Raw genomic sequence first — 27,146 nt, forward strand, 5'->3', positions numbered from 1 at the left:
ATATGAACGATTGTTGCAAATTCGGGATTCAATCCCATGAGGATTGATGAGCTTTTTCCCATTCTCTCTGGCCCTGTCGACCAGCAGCTGCTCCACAAGTGCATGCACAGGAACAAGCTACAGACTCCAGGATATAATCTAACTCATCCCAAAGTCCTTTGAGTGATCCATAATAGTCTGCAGCAAGTCTTCTTTCTTGTCGAGACCTGTATATCTCGCTCTTGAGCTGATAAATTCGCGTCTCGTTTCCTTGAGCAAATCGTTAACTCAGGTCCTCTTAAAGAATTCACGCATTCTCAATACACACTATGCTGGGCTGTAAATCCTTCTCTAATGAGTTCACTATCCATGTGACTACCAGAGTGGTTACCACCACCCACAATGGTTTGCTGGGATCATCATCTGGCGGTTCAGATAGGGTCGCATCAATGAAACCGACCTTATTCTTTGCACGGAAGGCCATCCGCATTAGTCGAGACCAAGTGAGATAATTCTCTCCATTCAGCTTGCATTCTATGAGTTGTAAGACTGAGCCATTAGATGGTGTTATAGTAAGTGGGGAAGCAAGACCTGTTGCGGTGGCTCCTGGCAGCAAGGCTGCGTTATCCTGGACGTTTCGTCCAGTATGAAAAACGACTTGATTTGTATTCCCTCCTAACATGATTGGTCAGAGAATTAGCCGGTCAATTTTCCCAGAAAAAGAATGCGATTAAGACTCGACACAGTCTCTAGACAGCCTGCTCAGATACTATGAAGAAATCGGAGTGAAACCAGTGATGAAAGCGGTATGGAATCAATGTTGCATAATAATGGAATCAATGTTGCATAATAGAATCTATAGTGTGTTCATTCCTCAGAGGAGTCGAGCTTATATGAATATGTACATCGAGGTAAATCCCTGGAAATATGGAACCTAGTCGGGAAACTTATAACGTCTAACCTAAAACAAAAACAAAAACTTTAAAAAGTTACATGATATTGGAGTATCTCAAGAAGATACGTGAGATACAATTGTAATAACGAGTGATGGAGAATCGTAGGCCTCACTGCGACTACCAGAGAGGAAGTAGGCCTCACTGCGACTATTGCAATCATATCGGGCACACGAAGAGCACCTATTACAAGCTCCACGGGCTTTCGACTACCTCATATGGCTAGTAACGTTCTTGTGGCTGGAAGCAACGAAGTAACTGGGCACTCAATCCTAGGCTGCGAGCTCAAAGGGTTCCAAGGGGTTGTATGGAAAGAAGTAAAATGGCTCCTATCCAAAGGGACATGCGGGTGCCTTCAATCGGGCTAATGCAGCTCAAACTTCGAGCTCTAGCGGTGGCTCGACTTACCCGGCATTGCCTTTCTCCGAAGGACAAATTCAACATCTTCTCTCCATGGTAGGACCCGATGAAGAAGCTAAAACTCATAACAGTAACCATTTCGATTTTATCCCTTGCCGTGATATTTGGATCATAGATATCGGGGCTTCTAGAATATTGACTGGTTGTGGTCCTACTTCGATTTTATTCCTTGCCATGATATTTGGATCATAGATACCAGGGCTTCTAGATACATGACTGGTAATCTAATTTCTGTTGCTAAGTTGTCTGAGGAAATAAATTACCGAGTAAATTTTCTTCTGATTTGTGTCTCATACAGGACCGTGTGTCGAGGAAGATGATTGGAATTGGTGAGCTGAGTGGGGGCTTTAACAACTTAGGTGTGTTGCTTCAGCTTTCAAATCTAGTTAGGCGACATCGGTCAAGGTGGATTATATGTGGCACAGAAGGCTGGGGCATTCATCTCCTCGTATTTCCATTCCTGGTTTATCATTAGAAAGTAATGTCAATAAAGATTATGTGGAGGATGAGGATGATTGGAATCGGTGGGCTCAATTTGTTTTTTTCCTTTTTTTTTTCTTTGGGGGGGGGGGGGGGGGGGTGGTTTGTTATCATCTTAGGTGTATTGCTTCAGCTCTCAAATCTAATAAGGCGGCAGCGGTCAAGGTGGTTGATACATGGCACAGAAGGCTTGGGCATCCATTTGCTCATATGTCCATTCCTGGTTTATCATAAAGTAATGTCAATAAAGATCACAAGGCCAAGCAGACTCGATCTACTTTTCCAAACAGTTTGTATAAAGAGAGCTTTTTATTTCAGTTGGTACATGTTGATATATGGGGTGCATACAAAGTTCGATCTCATTCCAGGGCATATTACTTTTTGATGATAGTCGATGATTTTAGTAGGGCTTGTGGATTTACTTGTTGCAAGATAAGTCGGAAGCACAACGTCACTCAATGAATTTCTGCAATCTCGTGCATAACCAATTTGATAGACCGGTAAAAATCATTCGGAGTGACAATATGTCGGGGTTCTTGTCTCGAGACATGGAGGAATATTTCTCGCTGCAAGGAATAATTCATCAAACTTCATGCGTCGATAGACCTCAACAAAACGGGCGTGTCAAGTGGAAGCACTAACATCTCTTAAATGTTGCACGAGCCTTAAAAATTCAAGCATCCCTTTCGGTTAAGTTTTGGAGTGAATGCATATTGACGGCGACCTATCTCATTAACATCTCACCCACACCAATTCTATCCGGAAAGAGTTCATACGAAATATCGTTCGGTAAGTCCCCTAAGTACTCGCACTTGAGGGTGTTTGGTTCTCTTTGCTATGCATAAATAAGATCACCACCAAAGGATAAGTTTAAGGAACGAGCATGGCGATGCATCTTCGTAGGCTACCCTTATGGCAAGAAAGGGTGGCGTGTGTATGACCTCAAGACTCGGGAGTTCTTCGTCTTCTGGGATGTCTTTTATGAGGATACATTTCCATTCCAAGTTTTCATAGAGAGGATGAAAGGACCCCACTCTATTTGGATGGGATGCACTCCGAAGATCAGATTAATACATATAGAAGAGGGGGAGTCCTCTGATCAAATGAGAAGAAGACAGGGGAAGTCCTCTGAACGGCCAAACTCGAGCTCAGCACGAAGAAATGGTAATCTGGTCGGCCCAATCGACAGCCCATTGAGTCCGACCCATGCAGGCAGTTTGGGCCGCATCCCCTCTTCGACCCGCACGAACAGTCTGTTGGGTGGTCACAGCTCCCTCTTCTCCGGTCCACATCAGCCCCACGCTGAAAAATTAAAAGAAAAACTCACGGTTTTATAAGAGATTGGATACTAAAATCTACCAGCTTAAGCTTTTGGATTGAAGATGAACCCTTATAGGTCCAGTGAAATTTTACACCCTCCATGGTTTGTACGGCCTGGTCAAGGCTATCAATCTGCCAATTCATCACAGGGATGTTCTTTGTCAAAGATGTCGAGTCGATCAGGCCAGCGCCCGCATTCCCGAAGCTGACACCGGTCTGGAGGTCACTGCCACTCTGGCGCTCATAGGTGTAGGCTGGTATAGTTTCCTTGAGGCCCAGTAAGGAGGTGAGGATATCCACCATCAGCTTCCCATTGCTGAACCTGCCGGTCGTGGCACCATATGGGAAATCCCGGCCGTATGGCGCATGGTTGCTCTTGTACGGCGTCTGAAGGTAGTTGTTGCCAGTGTCGACACTGGCATCACAGTAAGGAGGTGAGGATATCCACCATCAGCTTCCCATTGCTGAACCTGCCGGTCGTGGCACCATACGGGAAATCCCGGCCGTATGGCGCATGGTTGCTCTTGTACGGCGTCTGAAGGTAGTTGTTGCCAGTGTCGACACTGGCATCACAGTAAGGAGGTGAGGATATCCACCATCAGCTTCCCATTGCTGAACCTGCCGGTCGTGGCACCATACGGGAAATCCCGGCCGTATGGCGCATGGTCACTCTTGTACGGCGTCTGAAGGTAGTTGTTGCCAGTGTCGACACTGGCATCGCCAAACACACAGAGGGCAGGCACGTGCGAGTGATTGTGCCCATGCCCGTGCCCGTGCCCGTGGCCGTGGCCATGCCTGTGGTGGTGCGATCTGCCAGTCGAGAGTGGTCTGGAAGGTGAGGAGGAGAAGAGGAGAGCAAGACAGATCACGATCATGAACACCTTAGACTTGGAAGACTCCATGGTCGAGAGCTTCTATGAACTTCGGAATTGTTAATGTTTTCGATGAAGGAGGCCATCAGTATCCCTTTGGAATTATCAAAAGCGGATTTATAGAAGATATATTATTTATCGATAAGACAATAATATCACAAATCTGCTATGGAAAACAAAAGCAATATTCGTTAAATTTCAATGCTAGATTTTTGGAAGCTTATAAGATATAGTTAGAAGTACACATTGATAACGATCCAATTTTTTTTTCTCAAAGAGATGATCAGAAAATTTGGCCATGGTTTGATGATTTTGTTCGATTCCAATCAAGAACAGTTTAGTTCGAGTTTTGTTTCGAAAGATTCAAGTGTAATGATCAACAGATCCAATTAGGAGCAAAGTCACACCTCAAAAACGACCTAGCAAGCCCGTTCAAAGGAAATTACTTTGGGATTGTCTTTAAAAATCAAATTCATCGTTATTGAATTTCCATTGGGCTTATACGGGCTCAAACTCATATCCACTTAAAAGCACAAGCTGATAAGTGGTGGTACCCAAGTCATATATTAACCCATGAATTTTCCTTTTTCTTTTCTTATGTGGGATTTATCCAATTTTACTTCTCAATAGTTGTGATTTAAAAATCAAGGTTGTCTCTTACAAGTCAAAGTTATGTAGTAGATACGTTTTATTATCAGCAAATAATTGAACAAATAACATTATGTGGGATGTATATAATCTGTTGTAGAAATATATTCGGTCGAGTATCGCAAGTTGCAGGATTACTTTCCGTTTCAATTTTTTTTTAGTGTGTACCATGTTATCTAGAAATTCAACGGATTTTGGCTAATCTAGTTCGAGTTAGGTTGATCTAAGGATAAGACTCTCCCGATTAAGAATTTTCTCCTTCACATTACTCGATGAGACCTTATTTAAGAAAATATGCGCCGAATTGCTTATATTCTCGTTGGTAGTTTAGTCTTAGGATATGTTGTATTTATTCAATACTAGTCTTGAAGCTCGCATGGTTGTTGAAATTTTGAACGATCTGCTACATCATAATTCAGATAAGAATAGCTTTATAGACTTATTAAAGAATGTTCAAATCATACAAAACATGAACTAAGAATTGGTTATGGGTGATTAACCGTCTATGTGGTCATGAACTAAAAAAAATGTAAATTTACTTTCTATAATTATTTTTTATCGGATTTTGAAAGAAAAATGCAAAACTAATTTAATCATGAAAATTCATCCATATTAAATAACAAAGATTCGAAGAGTCAGACAATGAGAATGTTCAAAAATCCTATGTGGAAGACTCTCGTAAATTGAATGAAGGGCCTGGTATCATGTAATGTGATGCATCCATTTGACAAAAATGCGCCATGTCAACATTTATATAATTTTGAAAATAAAAAAAGAAAAAAGTCATGATAGTATTACGTGATTTTCTTATAAAATAACTTGAGCCAACTTTGTTATACCATAGAAATTTTATCAAGAAAATATGAAGAAAATTGTATATAGAATCATTTTACGATTTATACTTATATAAAATTCAAGTACTCCGTATATAGAAAAAAGGATATTAATACTTAAATAAAAAACTATTTCAAAAAGAAAAGAATAAAAACCCATTTCCGGATTCCTAAACGAACAAAACTCTTCATGTGATGATCAACTCCACTTCGGCTTTACGTGGCTAATCTTTTTCTAAGTTTTAGGATTTGTAGGGTTTTAAGGTTTAGGATTCCTAACTTTTTTAACTAAGATTAAACTTTTTCTGAGTTTTTAATCTCAATTTCAAACATTTTTTAGTGCTTGCCATTGTCAATATTTTGCATGGGAAAAAGTCAATTTTGGTCCTCAACCTTTAAATTTTTATCATTTTGATCCTAAATCTTTATATTTTTTCATTCATATCCTCAATCTTTCCCCTTTTTGCCATTTTGGTCCTAGTGTCACATTTTCAGTTAAGTGATGATGATGCCGATTTTCAAACCAATAGCCTTATCACGTCACTTTCAAAAATTGATTTAAAAAATTATTTAATATTTTTCATAATAAAATTTATATTTTTCGAAAATTAAAAACGAAAGGGGAAGTACCCATGAGGGAGGGAGGGGCAGGGCACAGGCCGACAGCCCTATAGCTGGAATTGGCCATCGGCCCCAACCGCATCTCCGAGTTTGCCGACTCAAATCTCAATGTCAACCAATTCCCCCTCAGCTCTCACCGGCTATTCCTCTTAGCCAGAGCAACGTCCCCTTCCCGTTTTTTATTGTTTTATTTTTAAAAAATTTTAAAAGTAATTTTTATTTAAAAATATTAAATCAAAATAAAAATTCATGTCAATTTTAGTTAACAGAAAAAATTATAGTAGTACCACAGTGGCAAAAAGGGGAAGATCGAGGATAGGAATGATAAAAAATAAAAGTTTAGGACCAAAATCATAAAAATGCTAAAGATTAAGGATCAAAACTTCCCTTTTTTTATTGATCATCAGCTATGTTACTCGAGAGCTTTGGGGTCGACCGACCTAATGAGTGTGGGCTTTTCAGCCCACGGGGCATTCAGAGCATCGCATAAGGCCCGCTGCAAGGACAAGGGCCGAATTGTGAAACCTTAAGCCGACACAGCTCATTACTTCAATGAAAGGCGTGCCGTATCCTTACGTTACCCATCAAAGATCTAATCTATATATATATAAAGTTATATCCCTTGCAATAAATATGGATATAACTGTAAATATTTGTATAATTAACTCATTATATATAATTCGAAGAATGAACAAATATAAATAAATATATCAACATATTTATAAACAATACATATGATGATTCAATTTTGGATACATATGGACAAATAAGATGAATAAAATATATCAATATATATAGATTGTAAGGCCAAAAGTGTCATCAATAGCAGTGTCTATAGAAATTTGATTAACAAATCATCAAGTTTTTCTTTAAAATAAATAAAAGGAAGATTATCGGATACTTTTTTCTTGATTACTTCCCTCAGAACCGGACCAATTTCCGAATAAATTTTCTGCCGACTTCCTTCTCAAAATTAGTTGCAATCATACATAAATACTAAGTAACGGCTAAAGATATATATATATATATATATAATTGAATTTCACATAATAAATAGGGTTAGAAAAATAATTTTATAAATAGTATAAATTCAAATTTTAATTTTAAAAATTTTCATTACATTACTATTTATTTAGAATAGAATAATTAATAAATTATTTTATGATTAAATTAATAAATATTCAAATGCAATCTATTTCATATATACATGCTTTTTTGTAATGCTTATGTTGCATATAAAGATAATTGATAAATGATATAATGAAATCCGTGCATTGCATGGGTAAAAAGCTAGTTAAGTTAATGGCTTTATGCCCAAATAAGCATTACATAATGGCTGTTCAACATTAAACTATTTTGTAAAATCTTTTTATTGGCAAAAATCTTTAGAAAAGGCTAGTTTTGGTCCTCAATTTTTATCTCATTTTCTGTTTTCATCATAAATCTTTTTATGAATTAGACTTGTTTTCAATTTTTTTCCATTTGGTTCACTTTTGATCTTGTAATCTTTTTTATTTAGGGGTTTGTACATCAAATATTTCATGATTTTACTCGTTTCTCAAATCTATCTCATGGTTTAAAATTATCCAGAAAGGTCCATGATTTACATTTGATTCTAAATCTATCATGGCATTAATATCTCCGTCATCATTTAACAGTGCTACTGACGTGAAACATAAACGGGCCCATCTTTGCCAATGTGGCCATTTATCAGGGATAAATTTGAGGAAAAAAATAAAACTATATGATAGATTTGAAAAAAAATTAAAATCATAGGATAGGTTTGGGGCACAATTAAGTTTCATTGACGAACAAATTGACGACATGATAGATTTGAAACAACATGTAAACAGTAGATATTTTCAAGTAATTTTTAAAGCATGTGATAGATTTGAGAAAATGGTAAAACCATGAGATATATGGCGTGAAAACTCTTTTTTTTTAAATAAGAAATAATGATGTAGCATTTTATTTGAATCAAAAGTAATTTTTACAAAATAAAAGAAAATTCTAAGAATTGTAAAAGAAACAAACAATTGAACAATCGAAAGTGAGAAGGAGAGGGGGCGGGGGTGCTAGGGGCCTCATCATAGGCACCGCCTTTGCGAGGCGGCGGCGACAGCCTCTTAAGCTGCCAACAACCTCGTAAGGGGACATCGGTCGAACTGAGATCCCTAGAGAAATTGGAGAGGGGATCCACTATCAGCCAACTCTCTACCTCTGAGGTCAAGAATAAGCTCTGTGATCTTTGACGACGTTGAAGCGGTGGTGGTAGCTTCCAACGAGGCATCGACCGTGCCTACCCCTACCACTCTGCTTCCATTTCCAATCCTTTAGATTTTATTTTTTTTTCATACAAAAACTTTATTTTTCTATTTTATTAAAGTTATTTCTTTATTTTTAAAAAGTTATATGTCAGCATTTTTCATTAAGAAATTACCATATCAAATTATAAAAGCTGATGATATGATTCAACTCAAAAAAGGAAAAAATAATATTACATCATAATATAGCGCAATTTCACCTTATTTGCATGATGCAGAATAATTTGGTTTGACATCATCAACTAGCAAAGTCCAAGATCTAGCATAGCATCATCTTTTCATAAAAAAAAAAAGCAATGAAAAATTGATATGGTACCGTACCTCATTTATGTAGGTGGCGACCAACAATACCACATAAATATAAAAAATTACACCAAGCAAGACTTTTAGCATATTCTAGCACAATTTTTAAAAAATTAATCTCATTTAGTACATATATGATCCTTCAAAATTATAAGAGTAATGTCTCTCATAATTTTATAATCGAAAAAATATCACTTAATACAAACTTTTTTATGTGCCAAATCTAGCATGAACTTTCCCTTACAAATTTGCAAGGATAGTTATTGCTTGATCCTATCTCGACACGTGGCGTGAGAAGCACCAATCGAATTGCGTTAAACTGCAGATTTTGTGCTAATTACTCGAATAATTGCCATAATTATTCTTCATTAAAGAATTCTTATTGATTCTTCCTCATCAAGTCATTTGATATAGAATCATCTAAAATTTTCTCCCAAAGAATAGTGTGGTCTCAGCTTTTTGGTTGCTTTTTTCTTTTCTTTTTTTGAAAACATGACGTTGTGCTGTGCTATAATATGGAAAAAGGAAACTCATAAATTCATACAGTGGTGTGGAAGAATCATTTGAGAACTAAATTGGTAGTTAACTTAAAAAAAAAATGGCGCACCTTAGTGAATGAGTTTCCTAGGCAAGAGTCTGCTAAAGAAGAAAGGTGTCCCTATTATTATATATGCATCAAAATATATTCTCATCTTAAAATCTTGAATTATCAATGAAGAATGATCCATTGATCGGTGGCATCACGTGCTGCTGTCACATGACATTACAGTTACAGACGAGACGACATATGCATAGCGCCTTCGCTCCTATACATGTGCTCTGCTCGGCACAGTGAAGCTTCCGATGCAACAGAAGAAACAAAATGAAAATGATTTGGAAGTGAAATGATAAGAGGGCAATGACCAAAGAAGTTCTCCGCGGATTTCCCGATTCTAAAGAAATCGAACAACTCAAGAACATCGGAGCCAAAACAAACAAACAAAAAATGTAGATTCCAGGACAGAATCCTGACTTTAGAGATCAAGCATGGCTCCAATTCCATGCTGAAAGTCACCTTCCCAAAGTATATATGTAATAATCAAATAAGGAAAAATGCAGGAAACTGTTACATCATGTAATGCCAATGTCAATCAAGGTAGCCTTAATGTTTAAGCGTAACAACACAATTGAAATTAAAAGAAACAAAACTTCTCCACATCTGGTGCATGCATTTTGTATATCTCCGTTACAGTGCAACTACATTTCCCGCCGAAATCTCATGCAAACTCGCCGAAATGGTCAGCAAGAAACTACATTTAAAATATTAAAAAGAAAAAACCTCGGGTCACAAGTAATTAGTGTGGCTGTACAAACTACAACTTTAAATAACTTGAGGGTGCAATCATTTGAATCTACTCTTCTTGGCCCTTTTCCTTTTTCGTTTTTCCGAATAAGAAAACGGATTAAATAAGGGTGAGTTGGAGTTTCGGGCGATTAGGCTGGGGCTCCACAACCTCCAAATGAATCTGAACCTTCTGCAGGACACCATACGTAACACTGCCATCCATCTTCCGAATCTGCTGCTGCTGCTCATCCATGAACCACTCTCCTTCTCCTTTCTCGCTTCGTTCCGTCAAGTAAACCGGCCCTTCTATGCCGTACCTGCCCAAAAACAAAACATTGCCATATTCATATGCACATCAATAGCAACCTAGCATGAGCAAGGCAGAAAGAGAGAGTACTTACTTGGGAACAAAGACGATGAAACCATTGGATCTTATCTTCACTATTCTTGCTTCTGTATCCGTAGGCCTGTAACAGAAGACAAATGGCATCAGAGACAACGATGAAACGAGCATAGAGAAAGGGAATATGATGAAAAAAGTTACCGTTTTCTGAAGTAGACGAGAGTATGGAGCTCCACTGAGGACCTACTAGCCATCTGGGCATTCCTATGTCGATAATTCAAGTCTGAAGAATATACACAGAAAGTGAAAATAATTGCTCAGTTATCAGCCGGGTCATATTGTCATACTAATTTGGAAGAATATCCATCATCAAGAGACATTATATTTCAAACTTAACTATAAATCCTTAGTGTTGCTTAGAAGAATGAAACAAGTCTATAACCACAACTTTTTAGAACTGAATCAAGCTTTCCACGCGACTGAGTTGTGTAAAGGGCTTGCACGCTTATCTGAGAGTTCAACGGGGCTCTTGGGATTAATATGTAAAATGCTTGGAATCAGAAATATGAATTTAACAAATTTTCAGAAAGAAAAAGTCGGCTCCAAGCAAGAACTATCGGGTTTCGCCAATTCACTTGTATATCCAATCTTATTGATTATTAGACAGATCAGAGATCCATTTCCAAACCCAGCCACCCAAGCTAGTCCGGTTACTAAACTGTGCTTATCCAGAAGAGTTGATGGCAAAAATTTTGCATAGTGCTGTTTTTCTTACTGTCAGCGATGCTAGTGAGCTGAGCTGCGTCTTGGAACACTGTGGGAAGCTTGTATATTCCTAATGATGCAGCAAGCAACCTATGTACAATAACATCTGAAAACGAACAAGGCAATTTCCGTTAATTGAAACTGTTGTTTTTTAAATTTTAAACACCAAATAATAATGACTCAGCTTCTTTTCTTACCTGCATATCTTCTAATGGGTGAGGTGAAATGAGTATATAGAGGGGCTGCAAGACCATAATGATGATATTCTGGAGGGCTTAAGTCACCACTACAAAAGTATACTGCCTGAAAATTATAAAACAAGCAAAGAGAAAGCACTACATTCAATCAAGGTGTTCTAGGAAAGCAAACAAAGGTGCAGACAGCTCGATTTACTAAGTCATGGCAAAATGAAAACTCACTTGTGTCATGCATCTGGTTGCCAATATCCGTATCAGTTTGTTGAAATATGGATCATCTCCCTGGAATTTCCAGAAACAAGAGGAGTAATTAGTGCAAGAGGTTATTGGCTAAAAGCTGCACCAAACTCAGGGAAAAATTTAAAAAAAAGGAGTAGACAAACCAATATTAGATGGAATGAACAAACTAATTCAAGAACTCAACCCAAACTGTTGTGCATAAAAGACTCACACTCAGTGGCCAAAAAGATAGATATTTGGATAATCTGATAGTTCAAGGAGCAAACACTTTGTTGAAGTGTCACTTTTCTTTTATTATTTTTCATCTCTCCCTAATTTATTTCGCTATAAGGAAATCAAGAACGCTTGGGTACATTGTGAATTCTTAGGATAACTTTATAGCTTGAATTAGAATGTTTTACAAGTTAATTTAATTTCTTTTAATGATTTCCTACCAATTACTAGTTGAAAGAAAAGGAAAGTGGAGGAAACCATAAAAATTAGCTACCAAAATCCTGCTAAAGAATTCAGAAAGGTGGATACTTCAATTCTCTGAGAAGTTATTTTATTTTGATTTACAGAACATGTTTCTTTTCTTTCAGATATAAAGTAAAAAGTTTCCCATCAGTTTCCTCAGAAAAGAGAATGGCATGAGAGGCTTTACCCCTAGAGAAAGAATAAGAAGCTAGGCACAACATGGTCTCAACACATAGATTCAAAATTCTCACCACTGCACGATCAAGAGAATCAGCCAGTGCCCTAGATGTTGAAACGTCCAAGTTGACACCAACAGCAGCTGCTGTGCGCAGTAAAGGTTCAAGCATCTCTTTTGTAGGTGTAGGATGGCGCCTGAAGAAGCAATTAAGAACATCACACATATTTTCAATGATATGGAAGTAGATCAACATTCTTCTGTCGCACCCTCGAGATTAACCAAAAGGTATCTTTATATGAGCACTACTAATTTCACTGGAAGCCTAGGAAAAAACACAAACTTTTTCATGGCCTAATTTGTTGATGTGGCAACTCCCTCCCTCTCTCTCTTTCTCATTTCCTCTTCTACATTTTGAGAATCCTTCCCTATTTATGGTCAGCCTCAGAGAGTAACCGGTGCTTTAATTCATCTAAACGGAACATATACTGTAAAAGAGAATAAAAATATCATCTCCTGAATTCTCTTTGTTGTTTTTTGTGACGTTGTAGAAATTTCATGATATATCATTTATTCAGTTGTATGTTGATACATCAACTAAATTTCGTAAAATAAATTTTGAAATAGACACTCAAATACTGCATGTACAAAAAGCCGGGGTGTTTTCCGACCTGATAATAGGTACAATGAGAAAAATACAAAGAACTTCAATCATACGCTAAGAGAAAATCACCAGCTTACCTTAACAGAGAGCACACAGGAAAATGTTTAAGGATCTTTTCTGCAACAGAGACATTAGCAGCAAGCATAAACTCCTCCACCATTTGGTTTGCTTCGCGAATTTGGTACATTCCTGCAAATATTACAATAAAAGATAAGAACTCTAAAAAGGAAGCAGGAAACAAATACCAATTATTAACATACAGATATTCTTCACCAAAAAGAACTGCTGGTATGTTAGAACTGATCAAGAGTCAGAGGAGTTTCATTTATATGTACATATTTTGCATTCAAATTTACCCAATAGAAACCTTCAGCCACTTTGGCTTTAAATTGTATGCAAAGTGAAACAGGACAAGACCAATTCTAGTCGATAATCATACGTGCCACTTAGCCTCTTGAGAAATAAATTACTATATTCTTGAAATATATACCTATATCTAGAGGATCATGAGTCTCAGTATCGATTTGAAATTTTACTTCAGCAGAAGCAAGGGTTAAGGCTCCTCTTTCAATACGCCTCTGTCTCATTATCTGCAGGAAATGGATTGAAAGACAACCATTAAGATAAACTGGATATTTTTAAAAGATGATCAGGATAATAAGAGATTCACCTTTGCCAATGCATTCATATTTCTCAGGTCTGTTGTTAAAGGATCCACTAATCGACTGCTCAAGAAGGAAAGAGAGTTAATGAGACAATCAAGCTCAAAACTATCATGACACTAAACTACAAACTAAGAAGGAAAGATAATTATGAACAATTTCTGAAATGGAAGGACATTTTAGTATTCGGCTGGGACTCAGTGGGCTTTTGCTACTCACGGAGTTTTCCCTTCTTTATCCAATTTGTTTCCTTAATCAGCTCCTTTTTCCTTTTAGTTCTTTGTTCTCTTCTTTCTTTCATCTCATTTATGGTGGTGTGGTCTGTATACCCTCCCCATATACTTTTTTCTTTCACTCATAAATGAATTCTATAAAAAAAAATAATAAAGAGAGAAAAGTAAATGAAAGGACATTTTGAGCTCACAAATACAGATTTCAGGACTCTAACCCTGAAAGCATTTGAGCAAAACAAGAAAGGATGATTCATCACAATAAGGACCAAAAATGTCCAAAGACATTGCTCTTAATGCTCAAGATTTTGAAGATATATGGCGTAGATTTCGAACTTCCCTTAAAAGATATGAAAATTCAACAACTCTCTAAACATGTGTTTGTTTCAACTTAATCAAATAATTACTTAAAAGTTAGTTACAAGGGAGAACAAATGGGAAAAGAGAGAAATATGACAGATGAGGGTCTAAATTACTTAATCATTAAGCCAAAAACCACTTAATGAGTAAGTAAAAAAACTTGACTTAATGAAATAAGTCATTTTTCACCTATTGGTGCTCTTCATCCCTCCAAAACATCTTCTCATCCTTATCATTCTTCCCCTCTTCCTATATATATCTTTTCTTAACTAATTAAGTGCTTAATTATTAAGCACTTAATTTATCAAACACAACCTGAGACTCTCAAGCGTCTACCCCTGCAGAAAAAGCTAACAGCAAGGCAGGCCAACATTTTACGACCATGTAGCTCAGCACATTAGACCTGATAATAAGACCTACCATCCAAGAAGAGTTCAAAGCTAAATACAAGGGGAATAACCTAGTAACTAAGGCAACAAGCTCCTGAAAGAACAGGCTGTAGCTCCAAACATGTTTTTACGCATTCTTATTTTACATAGTTTAAGAGGCCCATGCATACCATTAATGAACAACCAATTATATACCTGCTCATTGCACGGCAACATTGCCAAATTGTGTGATAAGTATCTAACGACTTTCGAATAAGTCTCCTTAAAACCATCAGACATAACTGTCTTAGTGAACAAATGAAGTTTTATATACTACGTATATAGTAGAAAGAAGGAGGAATGAGGGAGGAGGCAAAGAGAGGGGATCAAGGATTGGAATAGACGAATAGGAAATGAAAAAGGAGAGATATTGGGGAGCGAATCATGCATAAGAAGAAAACTCATTTATATTTATATATATATATATATATATAAAAATTTCAGTATACAAATAATATTGACAGCTGCATCATGTACATTTGACGTAATGACAAAATCATGTAGAATTCTGTAAGTATAAGCAAGCTTCAAGCGAGAAATGAATAGTTGATTTATCGAGTTAAGGGTTTTCCAATAGCTTATATGGCACCTCGACTTCCGCTTTCATAACATGTATATACAGATTTCTGTACATAAAATTTCAAATGCCAACACATTCCAAAGTCCGGCCCGTTTGGTTTTGCAATCAAGTTTTTAAAATTTTAACTCTAACTCTACTCACTACACAACAAAAATCAACAACGCAATTATTACTTTTCCTTTTTTCTTCAATTTTTTTAACCATTCAATTCAATTTTTAATACTAAATTCTCTCAACTATCCATTACTTTTTCCACAATTCAACAACACAATCATTACTTTCTCTGAACTATTCATTACTTTTTCACACTTTTTCTCATAATTCAACAACACAATCATTATAACCCAATTAAAATCAGAACTCAACTCTACTTAACTCTAAAACCAAACACACCATTATATTTTTTATTTCTGGCTTATCTAAATTTGTTTGCTTTCTTTCAACATAGCAAAGCTTTTTGTAATCATTTTGAAAAGTGCAATTTTTAAAAAATTAAAAGCAGCATAAAAAGTGTCGAAATAGGGAAAATAAATTTAGGCTACTTTAGGTGAAAATTATAAACAGGAAAAAGAGTGGAACTGAATAAATTTTTCAAAGAGATGTGAACAAACAAATACTAAAACAGGAAAGATGTTGTATCCTGAATTTACACCCTGCATTATGAGTAAAAGAACAATCCCGCCCCTTGTGAAACATAAAGAGCTAGGGAATAATATTCATGATAATTTATAGTATATTATACAAGTGATAGAATAATATCATAAGTGGTAGAAAGCATGAGCATTAACTGAACCGCAAAGTACCAGCTACAATATACAAGGCCCATTGCAAAGGAAATCCTAAGACATGCAACTTAAACAAAGCTGAATACCTGTCATCCATCCTAGCTTGAGCTTCAATGTAAGACAATGCTGCGCATGATTTGATGATGCTTTTTGTGTATCTTGTAGAGATTATCTCAGCTTCAGGTGTCATCTCCTGGAATTAGGTAATCAACTGAAATGAAAAGACTAAATCCTACTTCATGATTATAGAAACAACCAAGATGTACTCCTATTTGGAACCTGAGGATTTCTTAAGAGGTTAAAAAGGGACCTAGGCATTCAGGCTTATTGCCTCACCAAAGTATGGGATGCAAATATATGCAACTAGATCCATATATGTAGCTACATGGAGCATATCATTTTTATTTTTCGGGCAACAAAAGGACCGTATCGTAACATGAGTTACAGATTAGCAACTTCTGGAGACAAACGGAAATTCACTCTCCTCTCTCACCAGAAGGCAACAATGGAGAATGGCAAGCTTATCACATCAAATATGAGTACAGATTGAAAGCGCACCCAGATAACCGAAAAAGCTAGCCTCTCCACATCAGCTCTAAGTGAACATATGTCTGCAGAAAAGCTTCCAACATTAGATTATTTCAGGGCAAGTATATTGAATAAGAAACCCAATTAAGAGGCATTGCATATGATCACATTAAAGTGAGTATCCAAAGAAAACAAAATAACCTTCTGTCAAAGGTTTTGGGAGCATGTCTATCCGGCGCTCAACAAGGTAAACTGATGTGCCTCTCTGTGAAGCCTCGTCATCAAGGGGAGTCCCCGGGTGCACAAAATTCGTCACATCAGCAATATCTAGGTAACTCTTGTTATAGAGAAACACAGTTCCCAACCAAGGACGAATCAGCCAAACACTCATTAAATTGACGCTGCCCCTATAGTTTATACAAAAAGCTCAATTTTAATTTTTGCAGAATCCCTCATGTTCCCATTCAGAAGCAGACAAGATGGGATTGCATGAAGCACAGAATTTTTTTCCCCCTTTTTTGGGTCAATTTGATAAAAAGGCAAAGGGGAGAGAGTGAATCCAAGACTGTTTTGGTCTTAAGCTAGGGCTGTCACCAGTCTGTTAACTCCCAAAGCTAGTGCAAAAGTCCTTGCCATGGAATACTTGATAAATTGCTGAAAGACTTAAGCTACTGTCAACTAATTAGAAAGGGCTATCATCGAGGAAAAAACCAGAAACGCCACTATGAAGCAAACCGAAAGATATAAAATACCCCGTTAGACAGCTTAAAAGGTTGACCACATGAGAAAGAGAGACCTAAAACGGAAGGTAGATATATGAAATTAAACCTAATTTCAACACTCCACATAAGAAATGATATGTGCACAATTTTCTGTAAACTTTCAATACTTAGCAGAAGAAATAAAATAAACATATAACAAATGGTTGATCAAAAACCAAAAGATAAAGCAATGAAGAAAGGGCAAACTTTTGTATGCAATTTTTGCCCAAATGATAGATAAAGCTAGAGAAAAATGATAAGTCTACTGAGTACTAAAATAGTTTATGTTGCCATCTGAATTTGCAAGGCAGTATACACATAAATTAAGAAAATAGAAGTTGGTGAGAAAAACAAAGAAAAATGAATGAGCTTTCAAGGGAATGATTGGCGGGACCAAGTAAACCAGGCTGCCAGTATATTTAGATATCATTGTAACCTAAGATATGAGTAGTACTCAGGATGCAGATTCAAATTTGAGCATGAACATACAAATGTTTACAGAACTACAAAAACAGGGAAGACAAAGGATACGCACTCCAACTTCAAAATTTCCATTTGGAAGAGCAGTACAATGTAATGCATCATCGATGTCTTTGCATCCTGTCAAAGCGAAAATTAAACATTTCACATCCTTTAACATTGTAGAAAAGCAATGGTCTATCTTTTAGCAATTCAGACTTAGATGACATACATGAAATTGACATTCTAAACCAGCACAAATTAATAACAATGACAGCATGTAGTTGCACAGACCTGGAGGATCCACGCTAAATGCACGTATGTGCCGCAAATCCTGTCTGATAGGATTAGCCAAGTCTTCCGAGGAGACTGACCATGGTAATGGAGGTAAGCAAGCCAGAACTTGAGAAGAAAAAGGTCTTGCATCTATATCATTCTCTATTAAGACCACCTGCACGGATCAAACACAAGATCAGTCTCTGGTCCCAGTCTGGTGATTATAATTCCCATAATATATCGAAGATAACAACATGATACATAGCGATCAATGAGATTTCAAAGACCAAACTCCACATGAAGTATATTTTATCCAAGATGCACGAAGTTTCCATCCAGCAAACGATCTAGCAAACTATAAGGCTAGAATAGGCAATAGATATTTAACCGCATAGCACATGAAATTCCGAAGCCAAACTACAAACTTTAGACACAATCATTTCGTTTGGTGCCAAAAAAGAAGTGAATGCTTATACTTCAGAGTATCTGCAAGAGCAATCTGAAGTGAAAATTTGGATGACAGAACGTGCTGGATTGACACCATATTAATCCAAATTCCTGTACTAAGATTCCAAATGGCAGTATAGATATGCAAAAAAAAAAAAAACCATCAAATAAGTAACAAAAGACTCATACTTCAGAATCATCTGGGTACTAGAAACCATGTTATCCAAGCACAACATTGGGACTCAGCAAGAAACCAATCCATCAAATAAGTTATAAGAATCAAAATGACCTACCTCACTTTCAGTATCTCTATCGCCTATTTCTCCTATCGTCCGTACATAATGCCCAGAAGGATACCGGGACATACGGTCCCAAGAATCAACAGTCACAACGATTCTCTTACTCACAAGATTCCCGAGCTGCCGTGTTTGAATACGAATTTTTGGAATTCTGCGGTCTTTGGAGACAAATAGCGCATGAGCAACACCCCCATCACCTGCTGGCATTGGCATGGGCTCCAAAGATCCACAATAACTGCATAGAAAGAGCACCAAGTAATTGGCATCAAAGAAGACAAAACTAGATATCATATGTATATAATATATGGGGATTTTATTATTAAAAAACTGGTTATAATAACGGTTATGAAAAAGTAGATGTGAGCATTATTATTAAATGGGAGGAAAAAAAGAGTATATATATGTAAATGGATGTGAAAGTAGATAGAGAATTTATTATTAAAAAGTTGGTTGCATAATGGTTAGGAAAAAGTATGTGTGAGAATTTATTATTAAATGGAAGAAAAAGACAAAATAAAGTAATTAGTATGTTGTTGAATTGAGGGAAGAATGGAATGAAGTGGAGTGGAGTGGAGTGGGATTTAATTTCAAAACCAAACCGTACCTAATACTGCAGACAAGATATAAATCATCATGCTAAGGATCACTTTCATCAGAACACTACAAATGCCAACTTAGAATTGAGGATCGACATTCACCGTTTTGATCAAAATTTATTGATCAGTTGATCATACTGGTTCTCATCAAGACATATTTAAGTTAACTAAAGGATGAAGACCGGAAATTGTGAGGCAGACCAATAAAAATATAAAACAGCAAATAATGTATTGGCTATGGCACTCTTTTATCAAAAACAAATAGCACGATAAGACCAGGTTATATTTTTGTTCTCGAAGATAAATTCAACAACAGCCTTGCATGTCTAAAGAGGGGGTATACTTTTAAATGCAAGGTATTCGTTTATATGAAGCACATAATCTAACATTCTTGAGTCTAAAATACTTGATAGCATGTAATTTAAAAGTCAGCAGGTAATGACATGGTATTGTAGAAAAACATACAGCCAAAATGAGAAGCAGAAAAGTAAAAATTTCCACATATACAATGCTGTTACACATTTAAATGCGAGTTATATTTTGACTGTAACCAGGTACCACAAGGATGCAGGTTATAGCAAGATCACTTAGCCAGGGTTAGACTTTTGAGTAAAACAGATACAACAGTATTTCCTGAAGAGAGTCAACTTACGAATGCCAATTTCTCTTTATGATACCAACTACTCGGCCAGATGGACGAGAGGAAGGTAAATCAGCATTGGCACCAGATCCTTGTCCTGGATTTGCTGTCCTAGGCGCATCATCCGCACTGCCAGGAACTAAATGAACATCTTCTTCCTCATGCTCTGGAAAGAGTAACAAAATGGAACAAAATCAGATCATGCAACATAAAGAGTGGTCCAAAGCATATGCATTTGCTCATAGAAGAAAAAAATTCAACTACTACCACAAAATGTAATATTTTTAGACCTAGAACTACTCTGTAGGCAGAGTAACAGCAGTGGCTATTTCTACAACACATCTCTAATCTGAATATATATTGGCAATGAATATAATGATCAGCATTACCTTCATCAGCTAAAGATAAGGAGTTCTCCTCTTGCCACTGCTCTTGGGGCAGAAGTTCCACTGCCACTATATCGCCATCAAAAGCTCTATTCATGTTTGTCCGGTCATATATAATTATTTCATCACCTATACTTTCACTTCCCACATATGCTTCAAATGGATTGTATCGGTTAACACGAAGTTTCCCTTGATGATATATCCCACGATGCAATCCAGAAGTAATTTCAGACATGGGCTTGTGCTGAATAAAGATCAAAAAGAAATCCAGATTGTCATTTTTCTTTGACGGAGAACTCTAATAAGGCTACATTGAAACTAAAAAGGATAGGTGAGTCTGCAGCATACCTCAGCATAAATGACCTTCCTTTTCGATGGCCTTAAATCTTCAACTTCTTCCATGACTACATCTTCTGATGGAGGGCGCACAAGCAAGTCAAGCAAATCCTGTTGACCCAACGTTTTTACATATGTCTCAACTGCAAAATTATTATGAACCATAGATTATAACAAATCCACAATACTGTCCAAGAATCTACTCTAGCAAGCATATATACGAAGACACTGAATTTTTGCACATTAAAGAAGCAATGGTGGAGGAAAGAATTCCATGCATACTGGTTTCTGCAGAAATGCCCATTTCCATTGCCTTCCTTTTATTCTCTCTATCATTGGTTATAAGCAAAACCTTTGCCACACCACCGAGATGATTCTGATACCATTGAGCTGCCACTCGTATCGCTGCACAATCAGTTCAAGGTTAAATTGGAATAATGCAGAAATATGGGTCCCTAAATAGCATTAACAAATACATATCATATGCTATGACATGATAAACAGGTGATACAGGTCACCACTATATTTTTCAACAAAAAAAGAAGAGCGTACCTCTGTCATTTCTATCATTTTTACTTTCACCGGCCATATCCTGGACAAATGTATCCCTGCAAAGCATGCAAAATTATCAGATATGCTGATGGAAAAAATTTAAGAAACCACACTTTAACCACTGTTATAATTGAGCACCACCCAGAAAGCAATGGCCCTAAGCATGTTGCAGCACTGAAATAAACCACGAATCACAACTTCCAAATTGATGTTCATGATTGACCAATTAAAGAAATTAAGTACAAAATGGATGAACTATGTCTTCCCAGATATATGGAATTAAGTACAAAATGGAGGAACTGTTGCCCGGATACAGGGCTCATGTTGAGGACAGTGGGTCAGTTATTTATTTCCTGCAATGGGCAGTGTAAGATTTCTGTACGTTAAGCAGTATGCAATTGCAATAGAAAAGAAAAGGTAAAACACTGCATATTATTTTGAAGACAATGGAGCACAATAGAGTCTAGTACGTCAATTCTCATACAAGGTCCTTGACCATTCTAGCCAAACTCTATCTCTTGAAGGTTTCTTTGCCAATAGCTCCTCTTCTGCTTTACTAAACATTTGTCTCTATCCAACTCTCTACTATTACATAGGCAACTCAATCTCAGAAGACCCAGCGGACTTGCCAAATTCATCAACTGAACTGAAAATTACAGATTCTGTGTTATTAGTTCTCCTGCTTATCCTGTGGGAATGAAAACCCCTTTGGAATGGCCTTTTGCACCGTTCCTCTAACCTTAACACCCAACCTCGGTGTAAGCTCTTCCCATCAGCTCATCCTTCCAATATAAGACAGCACAGCAGCGGTCTCCTCATTAAAGCTCAATGTAATCCATTAACATGACAGTTATACAATAGAGGAACTGCATAATAGTGACTTCCTCCTAGGTTCACTTAACAGCACAAAAAACAAGAGACATATTCTTATATAAAGTAAAAAGAGACTTCAGTTTCTAGCTTTAGCTGAGGCAACAATTCTTTCAAACAAATGCAGCGACCAAATACAAAAATGACCAGAAACAAAGACTTCACAATAGAGTAAGCACTTACTTGTGGTGTTCATTGGAGAAAACAAAGAACTTCCTCGCCGAGTTGCTGCAGAGTGCCCTGACTCTATTGTAAACAGCCATGTTTTTGTTCCTAACCTCTTGGAGCACAATCGACAGCACGACCACATCATCTATCGCCGGATTCTCAATCAAATCAATCTAAACAACACAACCAAAACAACCTATGGGCGTCGAACTCCGGTCCCCTCAAAACAGAATTGCAGCAGCACCCGGATGTTAGCTCAGTTTTACCTGGTTGAGGACGACATTGGTGTCCAAGATGAGTATGGTGGAGGGACAGGCGCTCAGCCGAGCAGCGGAAGAGTCGCAGGACTTGCAAGCGGGAACTCCGCAGTAGATGTCATCCCTAAGGTAGTGTTCTCTCACGTTCTGAGAAGGGAGACACACTAATTAGATGGAGGACCGAAGTGGAAATGCGGAGGAAGGGGGAGAAGGAAGGTGGAGGGGATGTGGACGGACCTTTGTGATTTTGCCGGACTTGGTCTTCCTGACGAAGGACTTGTTGTGCAACATGCCTCTGCTACAGAGCAGTGGAGCTCGGAAGAAGATGGTGATGGTGATGACGATGATGATGGCGGTCTGCGTGAGGCTTGTCGAGCACAAGCGGAGGAGGTTTTGGAGCAGAGTAAAGAGCACCAACAGAAGAAGAAGAAGAAGAAGAGGAGGAGGAGGAGGAGACGGGGAATAACTTGACGAGGGAGGAAAGCGGCGGTTGGGTGGGGGGAGGAGGGTGGTTCTGTAAACCGGTCAAAAACCGGAGCGGTTTGATTTAACCGGGCTCATTCGCGTGTACCATTTATATATATATATATATATATATATGCTCACTAGTTTTTCTACCCATGCGATGCGCGGATTATTGGTTTGAATTTTTAAAAATTTTGACACCACAATTAAAGTTTTCATTAAGTTGTATATATTTTTAAATTGAAACCATTCAATATTAATGAATACAATAACAAATTGTGGATAATTAGAAATGAATTATAATACGAAATATGAATGAAATGATATTACTTAAAAAATATATTACATTTTCTTAATTATCAAATTTTAAAAAAATTATAATAGATTACTTCCATATATCTTGTAAAAAATAAAGAGGTGCAAATCATCTACTTTTAATAATTTTTAAATAGATTTATCTATTATTATTTTAAAAGTGTTCAATATTAAAACATACTTATTGCATATAGTAGATTATTCTTTTAGTTACTAATTATGTCAAAAAGCTTTCAATAGATATTTATTTTAAGAAATTGCATTTTTTTATAAATAAATTTTGAGATTATATATTTGAAATCAAGAATGTGCTTGTATAATAAAATTATCAAGTATAAAATGATTTACATACATTTACTAGTTTAATCATAACTGTATATATATTTAAAATTATTTATTAAGATATTTACTTTTATGATCTTATACTAAATACAAAATTACCTTTCTAACCCTATTTATTATGGGGATACAACTTTATAAAAAATACAAAAATAACATATCTATAAAAAACTTCCGAACATAATTAGTAACATAAAGAAAATTCTACTACATGTAATAAGCATATTTAAATATTGAACACTTTTGAAAAAGTGAAAGATAAATCTATGAATTAATTACCTAAAAAAGTATAAACTTTTCAAATTTTATCAATTCTAGCACAATTTTTTTCTACCTAAAAATATACAAACTATCAAATTGATACTAATTTGGCACGACGTCATCTTTTTTGATCGATGAGACCTCAACAACGGTCACCGCCCCTCAATCGAGGTAGCCTGTGATGACATGTCCCCACCAACCCAATTGTGGTATGATGTCCATTGATGAGGCTCCCGCCGCCAACTCCTCTTCCTTTCTTTCTCGAATTTGCTTTCTTTTTTTTTTAATTCGAGCAGTAAGGGTTTCACCAGGGGCCATCAACACCCCTGTAGAGTTGTTGATGATTACAAAGGTCGCAGGCAACCCTGATCAGGGATGGTGGCCAACAATTCCTGTTTAAATTAACGAAAAGTTGGTGCGTGCTAATACTAATATCAAATTGATAGTTTATGTATTTTTAGGTTAAGAAAAAAAACTCGTGTTAGAATTGATAAAATGTAAGAAGTTTGTGCTTGTTTAAGTAATTAACCCTAAATCTATTAAAAAAAATTTTAAGTAAGAATTTGCAAGAAGGAATTTATGTCCATTGATGATTTGTCATTTCTTTTTTGCAAGTAAGAATAAGCAAATTTAAATATTGAACACTTTTGAAAAGTGAAAGATAAATCTATTTAAAAAATTTTTAAAGTAAGAATTTGCAAGAAGAATTTATGACAATTGATGATTTGCCTTTCCTTTTTTGCAAAATACATGGAAGTCATCTATTACAATTTTTAAAATTTGATATTTAAGAAAATGTAATATTTTTTTCTAAACAATGTCATTTTCTTCATCCATATTTAGTGTTACAAATTCATTTGTAAATATTCTTAATTTGTTATTGTATTATGAACTAATATTTGAATGGTTTCAATTTAAGAATATTTATAAGTCAATGAACATTTCAATTGTGATGTAAAATTTTTTAAAAATCCATCTAATAATAACCAGTCTGACCAATAACATGTGCATCGCACAAACAAAAAAAACTAATCTAATCTAATAATATTATATACACACATATACTAAGACTAGGCAATGCACCTGAGCTACACACAAGGAAAAAAAAACAGAGAAATGATTAGGAAAATAAGGAAAATAAGAAAGACCAAATAGTACATTGCAAGCAATGAAAAAAATAGAATTGTAATAATTAATAGTTGTGATGCACACGAGGCATCATTCACCTAGTAGCAAAGGGTTTGAACCAATATTTCAAAATGGATAGGATAGGGTATTAAGTCTTAGCAAAAAAGGATTAAGTTATTTCAATAAATACATGCAACCAACTCCCATTCTTTTACCCATTAACATCAATATCAAGTGTTATTCCTATATTCATCCAAAAAAAAAGTGGTATTCCTATTTTGGCATTTCTAATTTTCGAAGTTTTAGCCCCAATTAACAAAGGGCCAGGATGCCTAGAAGAACAACAGGCCTTGGACACGTAATGGATCTTGAAGTACTTACAAAAACGTGAAATCAAAATACGTGATAAAATAGCTGGAAGCTAAAACATTTACCGAGGAAGCAGAAGCCCTTTTGAAAGATGTTGTTCAAGAACAGAAGGAACGCTTTCTACTTCAAGAAGGGACCAAAAAAAAAAAGAAATGGCAAGATAACTTTTTGCTTTTTCTAAGCCAAATTAAATTGTAGCATCCTGCGAGAATCTCATCAGAGCGCCTTCTACTTCTAATGGGCCAAAACTGGTGTTACATTTCTTTTTCATTTCCATTTAAGAATTCTTATGAGCTTCCGCACACCTTTGAGATCTTGAAAAATGGACAAATTCCTTTTCTTAGGAACACATACGATATTCGTAACTACAAAAAGGATAATGATAACCCCACCATTAACTACTTCATTTATGAATTTCATAATGATAGAGACACATGTCCTACTAAAATAGAATTTGTAATTCGCTATCATCTTGAGCCGAAAATGAACGAGATCCTTTCGATGACCTATATTGTGTTGAAGGGATATTTATATTATCCGATCGATTGTGTAAAGCCCGCAGTAGCAACGGAACCGGGTATGGTACCCCTTTTTAAATATTTAATATATTTTCTCATTTCCAAATGGGGATTTGATGAATAAAAATTTGATTGATCAGTTTATCTAATTGCTATGCTTAGTGTGTGACTCGTTGGTTTTTTTAAGAGAATAGGATTAAAAAAAAAGGACAATCAATCTCATTAGTATCATACCAAATCCCATCCATCCAATCACTTTTTCAAAAAATATGAGACATCTAAGTCATACCAGTAAAGAGTCATTCATGGTAAAACCTCATATGGGTTTGATGTACTTTTTATCTTCAATGAATAGCCAGCATTTAACTTTGGTCCAAGCATATGGTTGCCTTGTGATGCAAATCGTAGCACGACTTCAAAAGATTTAGTTCAAGTTTTAATTGGACCGATTACGCGAGCACGAGTAAAGAAGTTTAAAGATGAACTCAACGACCAGATTCAAAAGGTTTGGGCTCAAGCAAATTCGTGGAGGCTCGTTGGATATAAACCACGTGATTAACAAAGATGCATCAATATTATTCAAGTTCTAGAAGATTCCAGCTAAGTCCATAATGCAAAGGATTAATCCCATGATAATGCCATTTTCTAAAAGCTTCTAAAATATTTGTTGAGGATCAAGAGAAGATATCATCAGATTTGTTTAATGTTTAAATCTCATTGAGATATTCTATGAATATTTAGATTTCATATCGTTATAGATTAAGTCACATCTCTATAGATACTTTAGATTTTATTTTCCTTATTTTATGAGGAGATATGTTAGATTATGATTAGTTTATGTCTATATATACTCATCTTAGTGAATTTTTAATAGAATGAACATTTAGAAAATTGTGAGAGTATTCTCTTTGGTTCTTGAAGAACTAATTCGAACTTATCGAAAATTTCTGTGGCTTTCATCATGGACTTATCAAACGGTTTTCCACCACCGTTTGTGTTGTCTTCCTATACCGAGGTTCTTGTTTAGCAATAAACAACGAGTTGAGGTCAGTTATACCAAAGTTCTTGTTTATATCGTAAACAACGGGTCGAAAATTTGTAAATCAATTCTGATTATAAAATGATCTTGGGGTCCTTTATGTTGTTTGATCTCATCATTCTTGGCGGGAATCGCATCACCTTGGTTAGGGCCCTTACGTGTCTTGAACTTATAC

At 36.2% G+C, this 27,146-nt stretch overlaps 1 protein-coding gene across 1 annotated transcript; it reads right to left on the reverse strand.

The window, feature by feature from the left end:
* Nucleotides 1-9,817: 9,817 nt before the first annotated feature.
* Nucleotides 9,818-22,992, reverse strand: LOC116208229 (exosome complex exonuclease RRP44 homolog A). The gene is made up of 24 exons (XM_031541568.1): nt 22,775-22,992; nt 22,547-22,684; nt 22,296-22,453; nt 21,243-21,298; nt 20,973-21,095; nt 20,703-20,833; nt 20,358-20,598; nt 19,981-20,134; nt 18,727-18,967; nt 18,005-18,161; nt 17,783-17,851; nt 16,692-16,817; nt 16,521-16,573; nt 16,049-16,155; nt 13,588-13,642; nt 13,408-13,507; nt 12,995-13,106; nt 12,330-12,450; nt 11,605-11,664; nt 11,383-11,488; nt 11,196-11,291; nt 10,622-10,703; nt 10,479-10,544; nt 9,818-10,394 (listed from the first exon to the last, which is right to left on the reverse strand). Exons 1-24 carry the CDS (start codon nt 22,826-22,828, stop codon nt 10,196-10,198), a joined length of 2,805 nt encoding a protein of 934 aa, XP_031397428.1. The 5' UTR covers nt 22,829-22,992; the 3' UTR covers nt 9,818-10,195.
* Nucleotides 22,993-27,146: the final 4,154 nt, after the last annotated feature.

Source organism: Punica granatum, chromosome 5, assembly GCF_007655135.1.
Source record: "Punica granatum isolate Tunisia-2019 chromosome 5, ASM765513v2, whole genome shotgun sequence".
Taxonomy (NCBI): domain Eukaryota; kingdom Viridiplantae; phylum Streptophyta; class Magnoliopsida; order Myrtales; family Lythraceae; genus Punica; species Punica granatum.